The 16132-nt window shown below is 30.8% G+C and overlaps 1 protein-coding gene across 3 annotated transcripts; it reads left to right on the forward strand.

Annotated features, from left to right (window-relative positions):
* Nucleotides 1-82: 82 nt before the first annotated feature.
* Nucleotides 83-14553, forward strand: LOC104593710 (agamous-like MADS-box protein AGL65). 3 transcript variants are annotated; one of them, XM_088892095.1, is made up of 9 exons: nucleotides 83-2786; nucleotides 2888-2947; nucleotides 3071-3089; nucleotides 3208-3272; nucleotides 3366-3381; nucleotides 3468-3529; nucleotides 8613-8709; nucleotides 13739-13786; nucleotides 14348-14485. In XM_088892095.1, the coding sequence occupies exons 1-9, from the start codon at nucleotides 2602-2604 to the stop codon at nucleotides 14354-14356; spliced, it is 561 nt and encodes a 186-aa protein (XP_088748221.1). In that variant the 5' UTR covers nucleotides 83-2601; the 3' UTR covers nucleotides 14357-14485. The 3 variants fall into 3 exon arrangements, with proteins under 3 accessions (XP_088748221.1, XP_088748222.1, XP_088748220.1); XM_088892096.1 differs by lacking the exon at nucleotides 8613-8709 and having other exon boundaries at nucleotides 14348-14553; XM_088892094.1 differs by having other exon boundaries at nucleotides 13739-14489.
* Nucleotides 14554-16132: the final 1579 nt, after the last annotated feature.

The following is a 16132-nucleotide window of genomic DNA, read 5'->3' on the forward strand; positions in this document are numbered from 1 at the left end:
TCACGATTGAACATGCCAGTGTTCGGTCCAGATGGGGGCCCACAGTGAACACCGGCATGTTCAATTGTGATAGGTAGCCCAGCCCAGTGTATACAACTTTTATGATACCAGTTGATTGTTTCTAAGTTTCTCACCTAAATAACCAGATGAAAACATACTCTTTGAACCAGAAATTTAAGAACACAATTTTTAACTTCACCTTTGAAAACAAATAACACATCAGTCATAACCAAGAACATATTTCCTGTGCTTTTGTTTTAAGAACCAACTTATTTTCAGACTAGAAGGATTTGATTCATTTTTGGAGCACACAACAAAAAAAAATCACATTAATTTGAAAAGACCCCTTGTTGTGAACATCTTCAAGGACCCTCCTTAAACATATGAGATCCATCACTAAGTAAAATTCAAGTTTAATTTTCTAATCAAGAGAGCATTTACTTAGATTATGGAAATAAAATTTAAGCTCATGTTAGTTTTTATAGGTTTTCCCCCCTGAAAGTTCCTTTCCATCAAAGTTGTGACAAACTTGTCCTCCCTATAGCTAGGACAGCTGGAGTTTGTCGAAAGGTAGGTTTTATAGCCCAAAGAGACATAGAAAAGGTATCAGCAGATGAACTGTAGGTAACAAAACTTTCATCTTTCTGTAGATATTACACCTATGAGTTCCACATCTTCAATCAGTAAAATTATTGAACTCACATGTTTCATCTCCATCAACCACAATTTACCCTGTTCTCTAACCACCAGAGGATTCAAGGGAAAAGACATATATGAAAATTAATTTTTTTCCACTACAAATAATTCTCCCTTTACTTGTGTCAATCTTGCTAATTTAATTAGAAAGTCAAAGTTGTCCTGTTATAAGGTTTTAAAAGCTAAGAGTAGAGGCGTATTTTGGTCAAGAAATTTTCTAAAACCATCTATATAATTTTAAATAGAAAATATAATAATATCAATTCTTATGGACCTGTTTGGTTGCATCACTTATTTGGTTGACTTAAAATAACTAAAACATTAAATGAGTAAATAGTTTTCATTAATATAAGGGAAAAATTCCGATTAGTACCCTGTACTTTGGATCTATTGCCACTTTGGTCCCCAAACTTTAAAATGCAAATAATTCAGTATTTGAACTTTTAAAATGTGTAAATCCATTATTTGCCATTAATCAGTTGTTAAGTGACATTTGAGAAAACACAAATGCCCTTTGAGTGTCACCTAATTCTCTTTATCAACCATCCAAATGTTGACAAAAAATTAACAGTCCCATATCAAATCCTTAACTTTTCCATTCAAGAAAGTCGGGGTCACATTTGAGTGGGCATTCAGGTGACCCCAACTTTCTTGAATAGAAGAGGCAAGGATTTGAGATAGTTAATTTTTTTCTCAATGTTTGGATGGTTGATAAAAAAATTAGATGTCACTCAAAGGGCATTTGTATCTTTTTCAAATGACACTTAACAGCTGATTAGCAGCTAGTTAACAGCAGGTACTGGATTGTCATATTTTGAAAGTTCAGATACTGAATTGTCACATTTTAAAGTTTAAGGACCAAAGTGGCACTACACCCAAAGTAATGGGTAGTAATCGGGAATTTTCCTAATTAAAAATAGTAAAAAGAGGGAGATAAAAATGAGAGCTGAGAGGGAGGAGAAGTGGAAATATTACCTATGGATCACCTACAAGCGAACTCCCTGGAAACATAAAAAAAAAAATGTGTAAATTGCCCATAGTGGTCCCCAATGGTGTCCAAAATAGGGACAAGAGAGCACTGCATCCAATAAAACGATCAACTTCTAGGGCTTGAAATAGTTTATAAACAATGGCAATTCGAATCATTTTTTGAAATTGGTGAAGTTATTTTTGACATTTGCCGATTTAGATGTCATCATCTGAAAAGTAAGTTTTTCAGAATTCAAATCTCAAATAGGAATGGCAATTTTTCCATCCCCGGCAGGGACCTGACTTTCCCGGTTTGAGGATCGGAGATGGAGAACCCAACTTCCCTGCGAGGAATCCGTTCCCATCAAGGATCAAAGATAGAGAACAACTTTTGTCCCCCCATGGGAATCAGGGATAAGGATAGGGTTAATTTCAGATTGGGGTCGAAGACAGAGAATATAATCCCCCGCCCCAAACCCATCCCATTGCCACTCCTAGTCCCAAAAAAAAAGGATTGTCAATTGTAGCCTTAATTTCTAATGAAACAAACATAGCCTAAACAAATGAAAAAAAAAATTACAGGGGGCAGAAGTTAAGGCCCTAACCCTAATTTGGGAATGAGTATATGCAAAATTATGCCCAAACAAAGCTGTTAATTTTGGGCCGGTTTCTCTAAAACCAACTCACTTTCAGGAATCAAACCAAAATTATTTGAAGCACAATGGAAAAAGAATTTGAAAATCTATGCTAGAATCTAGGTCTTCATGAGTTTGGGTTTTGGGAGTTTATTGCATTAATTATCCTTGTTGGACAAATAACTACAACTTTAATTGCTGCAATAAATTTTAGCTTTAATAGCTAGCTGTAACCTTTGCATTTTAATGTATATATGTATTTTAAAATAGAAGGATTGTGAAGTTAGGGAAATTGTAAGAGATGGGGAGAAAGAAATTGAAGATATGGAGATTGGAGAGTATGAAATCAAGGAAGATCACATATGTGAAGCGCAAGGCAGGTTTAATGAAGAAAGCACATGAACTCTCTATTTTGTGTGATGTTGATCTTGTGCTTTTGATGTTCTCTCCTACGGGAAGTCCAACATTGGTTACAGGAGAAAAAAAGTAATTTTTATTTTTCAATATTCAACCTTTTTTTGTTTAATTATATGAAACATTATTCTGGTATTTGATTTACTAGAAGCTTTTTACTTACATTTTTTCAGTGACTTAAGTTCAGTTGTTCAAAAACTTTCAAACATGACTCTTGAAGAAAGATTGCACAGGTAAGGATGAAAAAGTAACAAAAGAAAGAAAAAAAGAGAACATATGCTTAAATTCTTGTATTTATTGAATAAAATTGAAAGATTTCCTTGCTACTAATTGTGATATGTTTGTCATTGTTGTAGGCAGGCTGGGACCCTTGAAGTAAGATATAACATGAAAATCCAGCTTTATTAAATTTTTTTATTAAAATATATTAGTTAGCCTTTGGTTTTGTTGTATTTTCTTTTGTAATTTTTCCCTCTTATCATATTCATTGTAGATAATAAAGAAGATGTACAAGGGTGATAATCAAAACATAGATCTAAAGATATTTTCAGTTGATGGGTATGATTTTGAATATCTAAATCATGGAATTGATTTCATATACGAATTTCATAGGCTTAATCTCTTATGTTGATTCTATGTTTTCTTTTTTAGGAAATGCAAAATTCAGGTATGCTCCTTAATTTATATTGATAATCACCATGGCTTTTACTTCGTTATACCCATTCTTTTTTTTTTTTTTCTTTTTTTGTGCAGGAACTACAAAATCAACTTGAACAGTTGCATCAAAAGGTTTATGAAACAAATAAGAACTTAAGGTTTTCCTCTAATGCCCTTTCTTATATTTATTTCCTCTCATTCCAATATTTTATTAAGAGTACCTGCTCTTTACCTCTCATAACTTGGCTATGTTGCAATATTGATTACTTACATGGTTGTCAAACCATCAGTGAAAATTTTCATAGTATATGGCCCTGACTAATTTGCTTAAGAGCTTTCTATTTTTACCCCAAATCTTACTCCCAATGGAAGGGAAATCATAAATTTATTATTAATTGTTTAAAATAACCTATGTTAGGGGCACATAAAACCCTTACCCCTTGAAGATATAGATCAGATATAGACTTGAGATCAATCCTTATCCCAAATCAATTAAACTCATAATTTGAAAAGTTAGGTTCTACACTGGCATAGTTGTAGCTTAAAACTCTTGTAGTAGAATTGAGTAGTCTAAAAAGACATTAAGTGCCATTGACACAAATACATTGTTGGCTAGCTTGTCAATAGATTAATCATTTTCACTTTAGATTTCCATTACCTCATGGTTGATATATTCAAGTGTCCCTTGCAATTCATACCATGCATATCGTAGAATATCATATGCATATTCCAATATAATGTGTGTTTGTGTTTTTAAGTTTGATGCTATGTACTAAAGCTCTAAGTTCAACAATCATAACTATGTGTGTCAATAAAAACTGTAGAATGCAAAGATGATGAAGGTCTATTGAGAGAAAGTTTCATATACTCTACATATAAATTAATTTGTATAAGAATTAGAGCATTATATCTTATTTGGTGTAATTAAAAATATGGAAAACTACCCCAGAAATAAGATGAACAGTTCATCATAGGTGAAAAAAGCATACTCATGTGCCTATGTCTTTGAATCTTGATCAAGGACAAATGACTCACACTTCATAAATGAATGACTTGCTTGTTGGAAAATGAAAATCAACACCCGTAGTGGGATTATCAATCTACCATAATTTGTATTGTTTATTTAATGGTTGAATCACATTTTCACCCATTTAAGTTTCTTGAACAAAATGTTAAGTATCTATATATATATAGAGAGAGAGAGAGGGAGAGAGAAAGAGAGAGAGAGAGAGAGAGACCAAATTTAAAGAGATGGGTATTTTAAGTCAAGAAAAAAGTCTAAAAGCCTTAAAGATTTATTGCCAATTTGCCACTTGCTATAGATTTCAAGTAAATTGTAATTCATCTACAAATCAACATCTAATTATATTACCTAGTTAAATTTGTCCAACTAAATACTCTATACAATTCATTATGTTCTGTAATTTATTGATGTCTATTTAGACATGTTGTAAGTAATCAAAAAAAAGTATCAAACATGTTGTATAGTTATTTAAGATGCATAAAAAAATTCCATTTATGTCCTCTTATACAATTATAATTACATTTTATTTTTTTCTTTTTTCTTTTTTGGCTTCATTGGGCTACACAATAGGGGTGGCCCATCTCCTATACCCATAACCCCCCAACCAAGGTGCAGGTGGGATTTGATTCCAAGTCTCTCACCTACAACCACCAAGAGACCATATTGACTGGGTAGTTTGTGCCTTGTAAAGAAGAACCACATTCAAAACGTATTTGATAAAGATAGCTCTTTCATCTTTAAAAGGAGTTTTCAATTTCCAACCCTAACTTTTCTTCTTAATTTTAGTTGTGATGTTATTTGGAGCTTTCTTATTAATTATGCCACGAATCATTGGAGCACACAAATATGGGATACTCAAAATCTTAGAAATTAATTTTTAAAGCCTATCTGAAAATTTCTTTTAGAAAAAAATTAACTTTTTGAAATGGATATTTCAGATGAGACCCTCTCAAACATCTTAAGATTGGGTAGAAACTACTTATAAACCAATGGAAAAACTAACAAAAAACCACAATTTTAAAAACCAAATTGGATTGGACCATTCGACTTGGGAACTTGTCATAGTTCTAGGTCCGATTTTGGGTTGGGCCGCTTTTTATGAAAAACATTGACTTTGTTAATAACCATTGACCCGGGTAGTTAAACTGTTAAACCATTTGGCCTAGGCAGCAGTTTGCGAGTTTTGGTCAACTAATGTTTCTCTCTCTCTCTCTCTCTCTCTCTCTCTCTCTCTCTCTCTCCCTACCCCCTATTCTATTCTACTATTCTGACACACTTTCTCTTTGTCACCTTTCACCTCTCACATCTCACCTTTTATCTCTCCTCCTAAATCCCTATCTCCTAATACAATTAATGGGTCATCATAGGCTTTTAAGTTTTAAACGTCGATTCTAATGGAACACAAGAACAAAAATTATAAATTAGAATATGAATCTAATACGAGCACTATGGGGTTTACTTCTCAAAAATTTAATGTTGTGGATTAAACCATTAGACCTAGATGGTTGAACCGCTCACCCAAAAACCGATGGTCAAAGCAGTTTCATTTCCGGGACAGTTTTTAAAACCTTGCCAAAAACCATAGTCAAAATTTTGGTGACACACTCAAAATCCACATTTTAAAATCATTATGTATATTTTTGGTTCTATTTACGTTTATTGACAGTGCCACATAGGCGCCCCATCAACAAATGCCTCATTAATTGCATTTGTGCGTATCAAAGTTTGAAAAAGCAAACTTCGGTTTTTGTGCGCCTCTCCCATTTCTGGAAGCTTCATTTTGAAGCTTCTTGAAATGGGTAGGCGTTTATTGGCATTTTGCTGATGTGGTGCCTAATGGCTCCTATGTGTCATAAACGCCCTCATTAAATGTGCTTCTCGGTTTTGCAATCACACAAGTACAAAACGTTTACTGAATAAATGTAAACGGAACCAAACACCCTCTAAATAGTGACAATTGGACCTGCTTTTATAGATGATCAAATAACAATGATTTTATTCATTATTAATTAAAAGAGAGAAATACATCTAGCTAAAACTCCATTAAATTTCAATTACAATTCATTGTTAAATAAAAGAGAGATAAATATATCCAATTAAACACTCCATGAAATTTCAGTTACAATTCATTTATGTAACTCATTTAAAATAATAAACAAAATATCAAATTTGTCTTCAAATTCAAATCTAAAAGCATTAACACAAAGGGGCAAAATTTGTCCAACTAAAATAGTTTGAAAGTCCAATACTAAATCCAATTATTTTGGATTTAGATCATCCATTTACATAATTCGATTATATTGGAGGTAGATTTTCACCTATTTGATTCGATTAACATCCAAGTCCAATTAAATTTCATATGATATATACAAATATACATAGATAATATATAATCATAAAAAAATAATAATTAATTGTTTTTTCACTTTAGTTTTTCTTTATTTCAAATATAATGAAATGGACTCATTTGAATAAAATATCTACTAAATTAGTGCCTCTAGTATAAAAAGAATATACTTATAAAAATATTATAAAAAGAATAAAATTAAATTATTAAAATATTAACATTACCTTCATTGAGGAATATCTAAAGGTACTACATTGATCCACTTATCATGACCTCACCTACCAAATGGACCAGGAAATGCATCATAATATTAGGGCTGCAACTTGGTTAGGTTAGCCCAAACCCAACCCTAACCTAACTTGAAAAAGTTGAATTGGGTTGGATCAGGTTGATGATTGGGTTAGGGTTATGGTTGGCATTTCCAATTTGATTTAACTTCAAGTTAGATGGGTGGACCCCTTAGGCAACCTAACCCAACTCTACAATTGCTATTGTATATATATAATTATCATAGTGACATATTCCATTTGTCATAACTCTTAAACCTTAACCCTAATGACAAGCTATTAGTGATTTTCATTCGATAATTTTATGTTTTATTGTTATCAATTATTTCATTATTTCAGTTTTTCAATAGGAGATCTATCATAGTTCACAATAGTCTTCAATCATTTGAAACATTGCTTATTTCACTTTTATTATAAAAGAACCAAAAAAATCACCAAACAAGCAAATATCCATAAAAATTATGGTCAATATCCATAAAACTGGTTCTTCTTCCATATTTCATTATCAAAGTCTCATTTTTTAATTTGGATTTTGATGCCCTTATTTTTAATATCTTTTCCAAAACGATTTCCATCAATTTCATGATATCAACAAAATATCTAATATTTTCTTTTGAACGCCACAAAAGGTTGTTTCAATTATAACCAATCAAACGTTACAAAACGTTCTCTCTCAAGATGATTGGATTGAGAAAGGAAGGGATAAATGACCAAGTTTGAACATGGTGAGAGAGGCATGATCAACAGTATGAGCAGCAACATTACAAATTTGTGGAACATGTTTAATTGTGATCTAAGGGCATTCTCTATTAAGACTTTGGCAAGAAGCAATAGTGTGATGAATACACTAAAGAGGTTTTAAATTGATCTCCAATAGAATATTAATGACTTCTAAATTAAAAATCCCTTGCCAAAAACAGTTGAGAAATGTCAAGCTCTTTAAGCAAATGATAGGCTTTCTTTCAATGCTTCAACTTCGATTTGAAAAGCAAGAAGAGCATTGAACTTCTTTGATCTATCCATAACAAATTCACCAGCAGCATCCCTAATCACAACTCCCACCCTTGAGCAATGAATCTTAGATAATGCTCCATCAACATTTAACTTAAGCCATCCATTTGGAGATCTACACAAAGAAATGGATGACAAAAAATTTCATACAAAGTTTTTAATGTAATTTTATTTTAACATGGATCTCTCTCTTTGTCTTCCCACCCCAAAGTTTCATAAGAATATATGTAGATTAGTCATTATAACTCAAATATTAATATTAGTAATTAATAAGATCCCCCACCCAAAAGGTTTCCATGTAGATGAGCTTTATGTATTGAATTCATTAAACTGATGAACTACAAATGGTCCATGAATTCTATCACATCTATTATATATGTTGGGATTCCTTATTGCAGGAATAGATTTTAGACCTGATCATGTTAATAATGTGTATAATTTTCAATATCAACTTATGGTTAATTTTGAAATTGTTGACTTGGTCAATGACCTGATCATGCTTTCTGACCTCTAAATACTTGGTGAGTTGATGGATTTGCAGTTTATCTAAATTTTGAATAAAAATTCTCTAGGGTTCGATTAAATATTGAGAATATCAACGACACCAACCAGCTTAGAAATATGGAAGCATCTCTTGTGAAATCTATTAATCATCTTAAAATAAGAAAGGTACTTCCTCTACTTCAATAATTAAATTTTGTTAACACTTAGTGGAGTATTTTATACATTTTAAGTAGTAAATTCTCTTAGTGATACCTAAAAACATGATCTTGTAAATTAAAGAAAAAAGTCTCTCTTTAGATATATTGGTACTTTGAAAGTAAACTTGTAAATGAACACTTGCACAGTACATAAAAATTTCACATAATAATAATTTCATTGTTCTTAATCATTAAAACCCAAAACATAGGAAAGTAATGGAAGCATGTTGTAGTAGTGGATTTGTTTGACTTGTAGTTTAAATAAATATTTTCAATCCGTTATTAAAACAGATGACTAAATCAATTACAAATTTACAATATTACCTGCCAAGGGTTATGGGTCTATTTCACCCTAAACCACATTTTTGCAAAAGAGAAAACTGTTGACTTGGTCAATGACTTGATAATCTAACTTGTTAAACTATTGACCCATTTGTCCTTATTAATATGTGAGAGGTTAGACAACAATTATCTTTTGTTTTCTTTTTTATATTTTATCCATTTCTTTCATTAATAATATAATTTTCACTTATCACACATATTTTTCTTTAAAATATATGAAGAGCATATAAATAAAAATAGGAATGCTGAATCTTCTACAAATTTATAGAATTTTCTATATTTTTCTAATAGTGTTTTCTATCTTTATTATTTAATTTATACATTACAAGTTTACTTCTTTCACCTAGATGATTGGACTGTTATTCCACCACCCAAAGGAAAATGTGGTTCCAATCATTTTTAAACACATATATAGTTGACTTAACTAGTCACTTAACAAGGATTCTAAGTCCATTTCACCATCAATTTGCTTGGCTTCAAAAAATTGTTGACTTAGTCAATGACTTAGTGACCTAACCAATTGATCCATTGAACCATTTGACCTAATCAGAAGGGTCATGGGTTAAATATTAATTTTCATTTTTAACTTTCGTATTCAACTTCCGTCATTAATTAAAAAAAAAAATCTTATTTGTCACACTTACTTTTGTTGGATATGATGAGTATATAATATAAGAAATGTTTCCACATTTTTCTACAAATTTTATATTGTTTTTACAATTCTTTATTTTTTACTATTTTTAAGTTTTTATTATTTAGTAATGATGTCAGAGAGATGGCCTATTTGACCCACATGATTGAACCAATAACCCACCACTTATAGAAAAAATGGTTTCATTTATGGGTTAAGAAGCATTGGGTTTTAATAGTGAAAACAAAATTATTGATTTTCATACCATTAAAAGTATGGAGTACAGAGTTAATTAGTGGAATTTAATGATAAGAAACCAAAAATATTTTAAATATAGGAATTAATGAGAGAAAATGAGAGTTAATACCTTGAACATAAGAGTTAATGAGATATAATAGGATGAATTAAAAAGTTGCAATTTAAATTTGCTTTCTATCTAGAAGGGCCAAATTCAAAAATAGATAGGGATATTTATTAAAAGAGGGTCTAGAAACACTCATGGTCCATTCCCACTTTTTATAGTAGAATAGATATCAATCCAATTTATCTTTTCCTCTTTTCTTCTTGTTTTTTATTTTTTGTTTTTCTTTTCAGATGCATAATTTACTCTCAATATATTTTATATGCATTTTCTACATATTTCAAGTACATATATATACTACCATTAAAAGTGTGAATGGGTTTTAGATTTTGGATTTTTTTACTAAAACACCCCCTACTTTTGAATTTGATATCTCTTTGTTATGAGGATAAAACTACCATTTCTCATTAAGTCCTATATTTAAGCTACTAACTACCATTTCCTTCTCATTAAATCCTATATTTAAGGTACATTAAATGAATGGCCTTTGTGGACATTACTTGACTAAAATAGTGATGCATATGAATTTGGTTTATCTCTAAGTGTTGGACAAAAATGTAATTTACATTACTACTTTCCATTTCATTCAATTTCCTCATTAAGGTATTAACACTCATTCTCTCCCCTTAGATACTTAATTTTTTAAGTATTGTTTTCTCACACCAATAAATTCTACTAATGAAATCTATATCTAATATTTGTAATAATAAAAAACTTGTGTTAAAAAATGACATGAAAAACAAACCACCCTTTCCTTTGGGTTGTGGTGCTTCATCCATTTACATGAAATGGGTCAACCAATGGTCTCATAGTTAAATAATAAAAATTTTAAAAATAATAATAACAATAATACAATTTTTACAAAGGTTTATGAAAAAATTTAGGCACATCCCTAGTATTATATATTTATCATATTAAACAATAATAAGTATGATAAACAAAAAGTATTTTTATTGATGATGAAAAGGAAATGTACAAGATTTAAAACTAACCTACAAAAGAAACAACTTTCCTATTCAATGGTTCAACCTTGTAGGTGAAATGAGTCAACTCATGATGCCATAACTAAAAAATAAAAATTAAAAAAATATCAAAAAATTATTAAAAATATACAAAAATTGTACAAAAAACATTCGGGCACATCTCTAAAAGTATGTATTCATCATATTAAACAAAAATAAGTGTGATAAATAAGAGTTATCTTTCTTAATCATAGAAATAGAATGAAAGTAAACTAACTTGAATAAAACAATATTTTTTTTATCTAATTAGTGGTCAATGGTTCATAAAGATGAAAATTGGGTGGACTTAACTCAAGCTCGATCGAACCGGCCCAACTCACACTTTTACATAGGTTAGCTTAGAATTTTGGCCCTTGAACTAGGCTAGGCCTTAAGTAGCCCAAGTATGACTATATACATACATATATACATATATACTTACATACACGTACTTTTCATATACACATGCATGTATATACAATTATACACATAAAATTATGTCAAGTTTTATTGCAGCGCTGATTTAACAAACCAGGTTTGAAACCAACCCAAGTGCATCAAATTTCAGTACAACTTAGACCCAAGTTGGATAAATCATGCTTAACTTTAGTCTCGTGCCTTAGGCTAAATGCATAAGGTTGGGCATAAGTTGAACTTAAACTCTACCCCAACCTAGCTACATGACTTTGCAAAGATAACGGGGCATCAAATCATATCAATTATTTTTTGGGGGTCTGATGGACAAACCAAAGTCCAAAGCTAACATCAGTGCATCAAATTTTAGTGTGAGTTGGACCCAAGTTGGATATATCATGCTTAACTTTGGTCTCCAACTTTAGACCCAATGCACACTTACACAGGGTTGGTTATACGTTGAGCTTAAACTTTGACCAACCTACTTAACTACTTGTAAACATAGTAGTCTAACCATTTGGTTAAAATGGGTCAACCAATGATGTCATAATAAAATATAAATACGACAAATTACAAAATACGTAAAATTTAGAGAAAATGTTGACATATCTAAAATATTATAAATTTATCATATTAAATAAATATATGATAAATAAGAATTGTTTTTAGAATTAATTACGGAAATGAATAGAAAATTTAAAGTTTCCCATAAATGAGATCTCTTTTTTTTTCAAGTCAAATTGGTCAATGCATATCATAATTATATAATAAAAACTAAAAATAGATGAAAATAAAAAAAATATAGAAAACACAAAAAATTGTGCACATCTCTATTAATATTAAATATTTGTCATATTAAACAAAAATAAATATGATAAATAAGAAGTATTTTTATTAAAAATGAAATTGAAATACTAAATTTAAATCCATCAACGCATCATGCTTTAATTACTTATCTTTTAATATGGGTTCTGATAAGGATATTGAGATTATTGTAAAACACATACATTTACTAGTATTATCAAAAGTCAAAACCATACTTGATTTAAATCTTCAAACTTAATTACAATGATATATTTCATCTAGAGACTGTATTAAATATCCTTTGGTTCTTCAGCTTTATTCCTTTGGACTCTATCTGCACCACTAACTAGAGATGCCATGAAATATTCACAACATCCATAAGAACTAGCTCCCTTATCAAGAAAAAATAAATAAAATTACTTGCAAGTTTTGTTTTATTGTAACTAAATTTCAAAGGATATTTTTTAACCCTAAATTTACATAAATATTAAAATTCTATTGGTCCTTCATTTTGTGTTCCATTGGCCTCTTGTCTTGCTCCACTAACTCAAGATGTCCTGAAATATTCACAACTTCCATGAGACATCTCATATCAATAAAAACGAATTCCCTTGCAATTTTATTTTAATCTAACTGGATTTCAAAGGATCATCATGCTCAATGTATTTCTTTGTTAAACTTAAACCCCTAAATTTGCTCCAATAGGAGAGCCACCTTAATGTGTTAGGTTTCAATGAAAAGGTAGGAAAAAACTTGTTTAGGTTTTTCTACCCTTTTCTCTTCCTTTCTCTACCTTTTTCTTTCAACCCAAACAAGCCTACATTTTTACCAAACCAAAAATGTACAAATAACAGCACCTAGTGCTAACAGGGGAAATATATATTTGTCTCTTGTCCCCGAGCCCTGTTTAATTATATATGTTAAAACCCAGAAAACCAAATCACAGATATTGCCAGAGGGGGACTTCAACTTACATCTGACCAGTACATTAAAATAAAAAAAAAATCAAATTCTATTCATGATCATATTAATTAGTTCTCACAAGTCACAAGCATTGGATTCTCCTACTCCATATATCCTTTTTTGTTTTTTGGGAGAATGACGGTTCAGCCCAGTATCAGAATTTTTAGGCCTAAAGTACAGTTGGGGTAGGTGCCAACTCAGAATTGATGCCAATTCATGGGCAGGCATTGATGTATAGAATATGAATTTTTGGCATTTCGAATATTTATAGGTTTGATGTAGAATTCAGAAATCTGCATTGGGTCTGTCCATACTTTTCCACTTTGTTTTTGGCAATTTTCTATAAATCCTTAATATCTGCAAAATAAATGATTGATCATGATTTTCAAAACCGGACCGAATTGATTTTAAGTCTTTTATCTTCATAAATCTTTTGAAATAAGCTGGAGGAACTAATATGTAATACCACTGATCTTGGTAGGAACATCTATTGGAGAGTTGTGTACGCGGAATATATGCTGGATCACAGGTTCATGGTTCTTTTATTTTGCTTTCTAGTTTCTTTTTGTGACTCTTTTGCTTTTGCCCTATAATGAAATTTTTATTTCTTAAAAGTTGAAAAGTAGTCCGGTCAATCCATAAAATGGGTACTGTTTTCAAGTATATCCAATCCGATTAGGTATGGATTTGGTTCAAACCGAAGCAAGTTTGTCCTAACCCAACTAAACAAAGGATGGGATAGTGAACCAAATCTGATCCATCATACATTCAGTAACCTATACTCAACCACATATATATATGCTTCAATACTCCAATGTCAGCGGGGTTGGATTTGATATGGATCTCCCTTAACTCGACCAGACCCGAAACCCATTTAATCAAGACTGAGTGGACCTTAACCCAATAGGATTGGGTCAATGCGGGTTAACCACTAACTCGACCCACTCTCATGCAACAAGTCAATGCGTAATGCAAATTACACACCATCTGTATCATATTTTAGCTCCAATTATAAGCTGGGGCATTATTTTTTATTTTTTATTTTTTAGTTTGTGAGTGGAATTGTCACAACTAATTTTGAAATCTGCAGGCAAACTGATCAAATCCATGAATGTACACTTAGAACAACAAATGGGCAACATCCAACTCTTGGAAATTTCAAGTCCAGTGGTGGTGATTAACAATAGATTGATCCTTTCATAATTTTACTTTGTGGATCCCTTTTGTATATGGTGACAACATTAAAACACTCATCTTGAGAATAAGTAATAAATTGGTTTGAAGTCTATTTGATGGATCTTACATTGATGAGTTTCTTGTGTTAGCTTTGTTTCTGGTTTATACTTGTTTTCTAGTTTCCATTAATTCTCTTTTCGCATACAAAGCTTCTTAATTTGGAGCATAATTTCTAGATCAACATGATAGAATGTTGTTTCCAATGGTTTGTTCTTTATTCTTTGTATATATTCTCATCATATGCAGCGTTTGTATAGCATGGATCGACCAAGAAGATTTGCTCCATGAACGCCACAGCACAGAGAGTACAGGTTGCAAGGGAGTAGCAGGATTTGTTGATGAATTTGCACGTGGAAATTTAAATTATAAAACAATTATTATTATTATTATTATTATTATTAGGTTTTTTATAAAAAAAATAATAGAGTTTCAGGAATTTACAAATTTAGATATGTTTTAAAATATATTAGGAAAATACTGAACGGGACAAGAAAATCATTTTCTTAGACCAAATTGCCCCTTTTATAAATCTGCAAATTAAATTGAGAAGGGAGGGTAGAAGTTATTGTTCATTGCCTTCCTCCTCCCGACACTCGGACACAAAACTTGGCGGTAGTTCTCCTCTCTGGCTCGTTTTCCACTGGTCCCCTGTGATTTTTTTTTTTTATTTCCCACCTTTTCCTCTACCCTGTAATAGCACAGTCGCCCATTCATTATCAACACCTCCCTGTTCTCCAGCTTCCTCATTTTTGCTTGCCGCTGCAACCCAGATTAGCAACAACGATAGAATTTTTTTCTCTCCCCAATAACTCAATCATTTACCATCAAGAACTGATTCTAATGTGTTCCTGTCATTTAGAGGAGGGACACGAGATTCAGGAATTTGGTCGAGTCAAGACGCTAGTTCAAGATTCTAATGGCGGTTTTGCTATAGTGAAGAAGAAGAAGAAGAAGGGGCAACCACCGAACTGATTCAATGGTCACCATGCTTGACGGTGCCGATGAAGAAGAAATAGAATGAGAGAAAGGAAGAGAGATAAATTAGAATTGGGGGAGGTAATTTGGTCCATAAAAGTTAACTTTTTCCCCGCTCATTGTTTTTGTAATTTGTTTGTAAACATATCTGATTTTGTCGATTTAACAAACTTTATTAATTTTTTTGTAAAAAGCCCTTATTATTATTATTATTATTAAATTTAGTATTCTATTTATAGCATAAATAAAAATATTTTATTTTAACAATTATTTTTATTTAATATAATGAATATACAACATTAGAAATGCTCTCAAATGTTTTCAACAAAATTTTGTACTTTTTTATTTTTTGTATTCTATCTTTTTTAAAATATTTATTATTCAATTATGACATCATGAGTTTCTTTGAAAAGTTTGATCTTTCACCCAACATCTAGATAATAAAAATATCTTTGTTTTCTTATCAGCTTTAAATTATATATTTCATCTATATTATATTATCACACTTGATTTTTGTTTAACATAATTAATATATAATTTTTTATATTTTTTTTATTACTTGTGCTTTTTTATTTTTTTAAAGATTTATTATTTAACGATCATAAAGTTGATTAATCTATTTGACACAAAGTACTAACCCACTACCCAAAAAGAAAAATAGTTT

This window comes from Nelumbo nucifera, chromosome 7 (assembly GCF_055504915.1).
Source record: "Nelumbo nucifera cultivar China Antique chromosome 7, China Antique-T2T, whole genome shotgun sequence".
Lineage (NCBI taxonomy): Eukaryota > Viridiplantae > Streptophyta > Magnoliopsida > Proteales > Nelumbonaceae > Nelumbo > Nelumbo nucifera.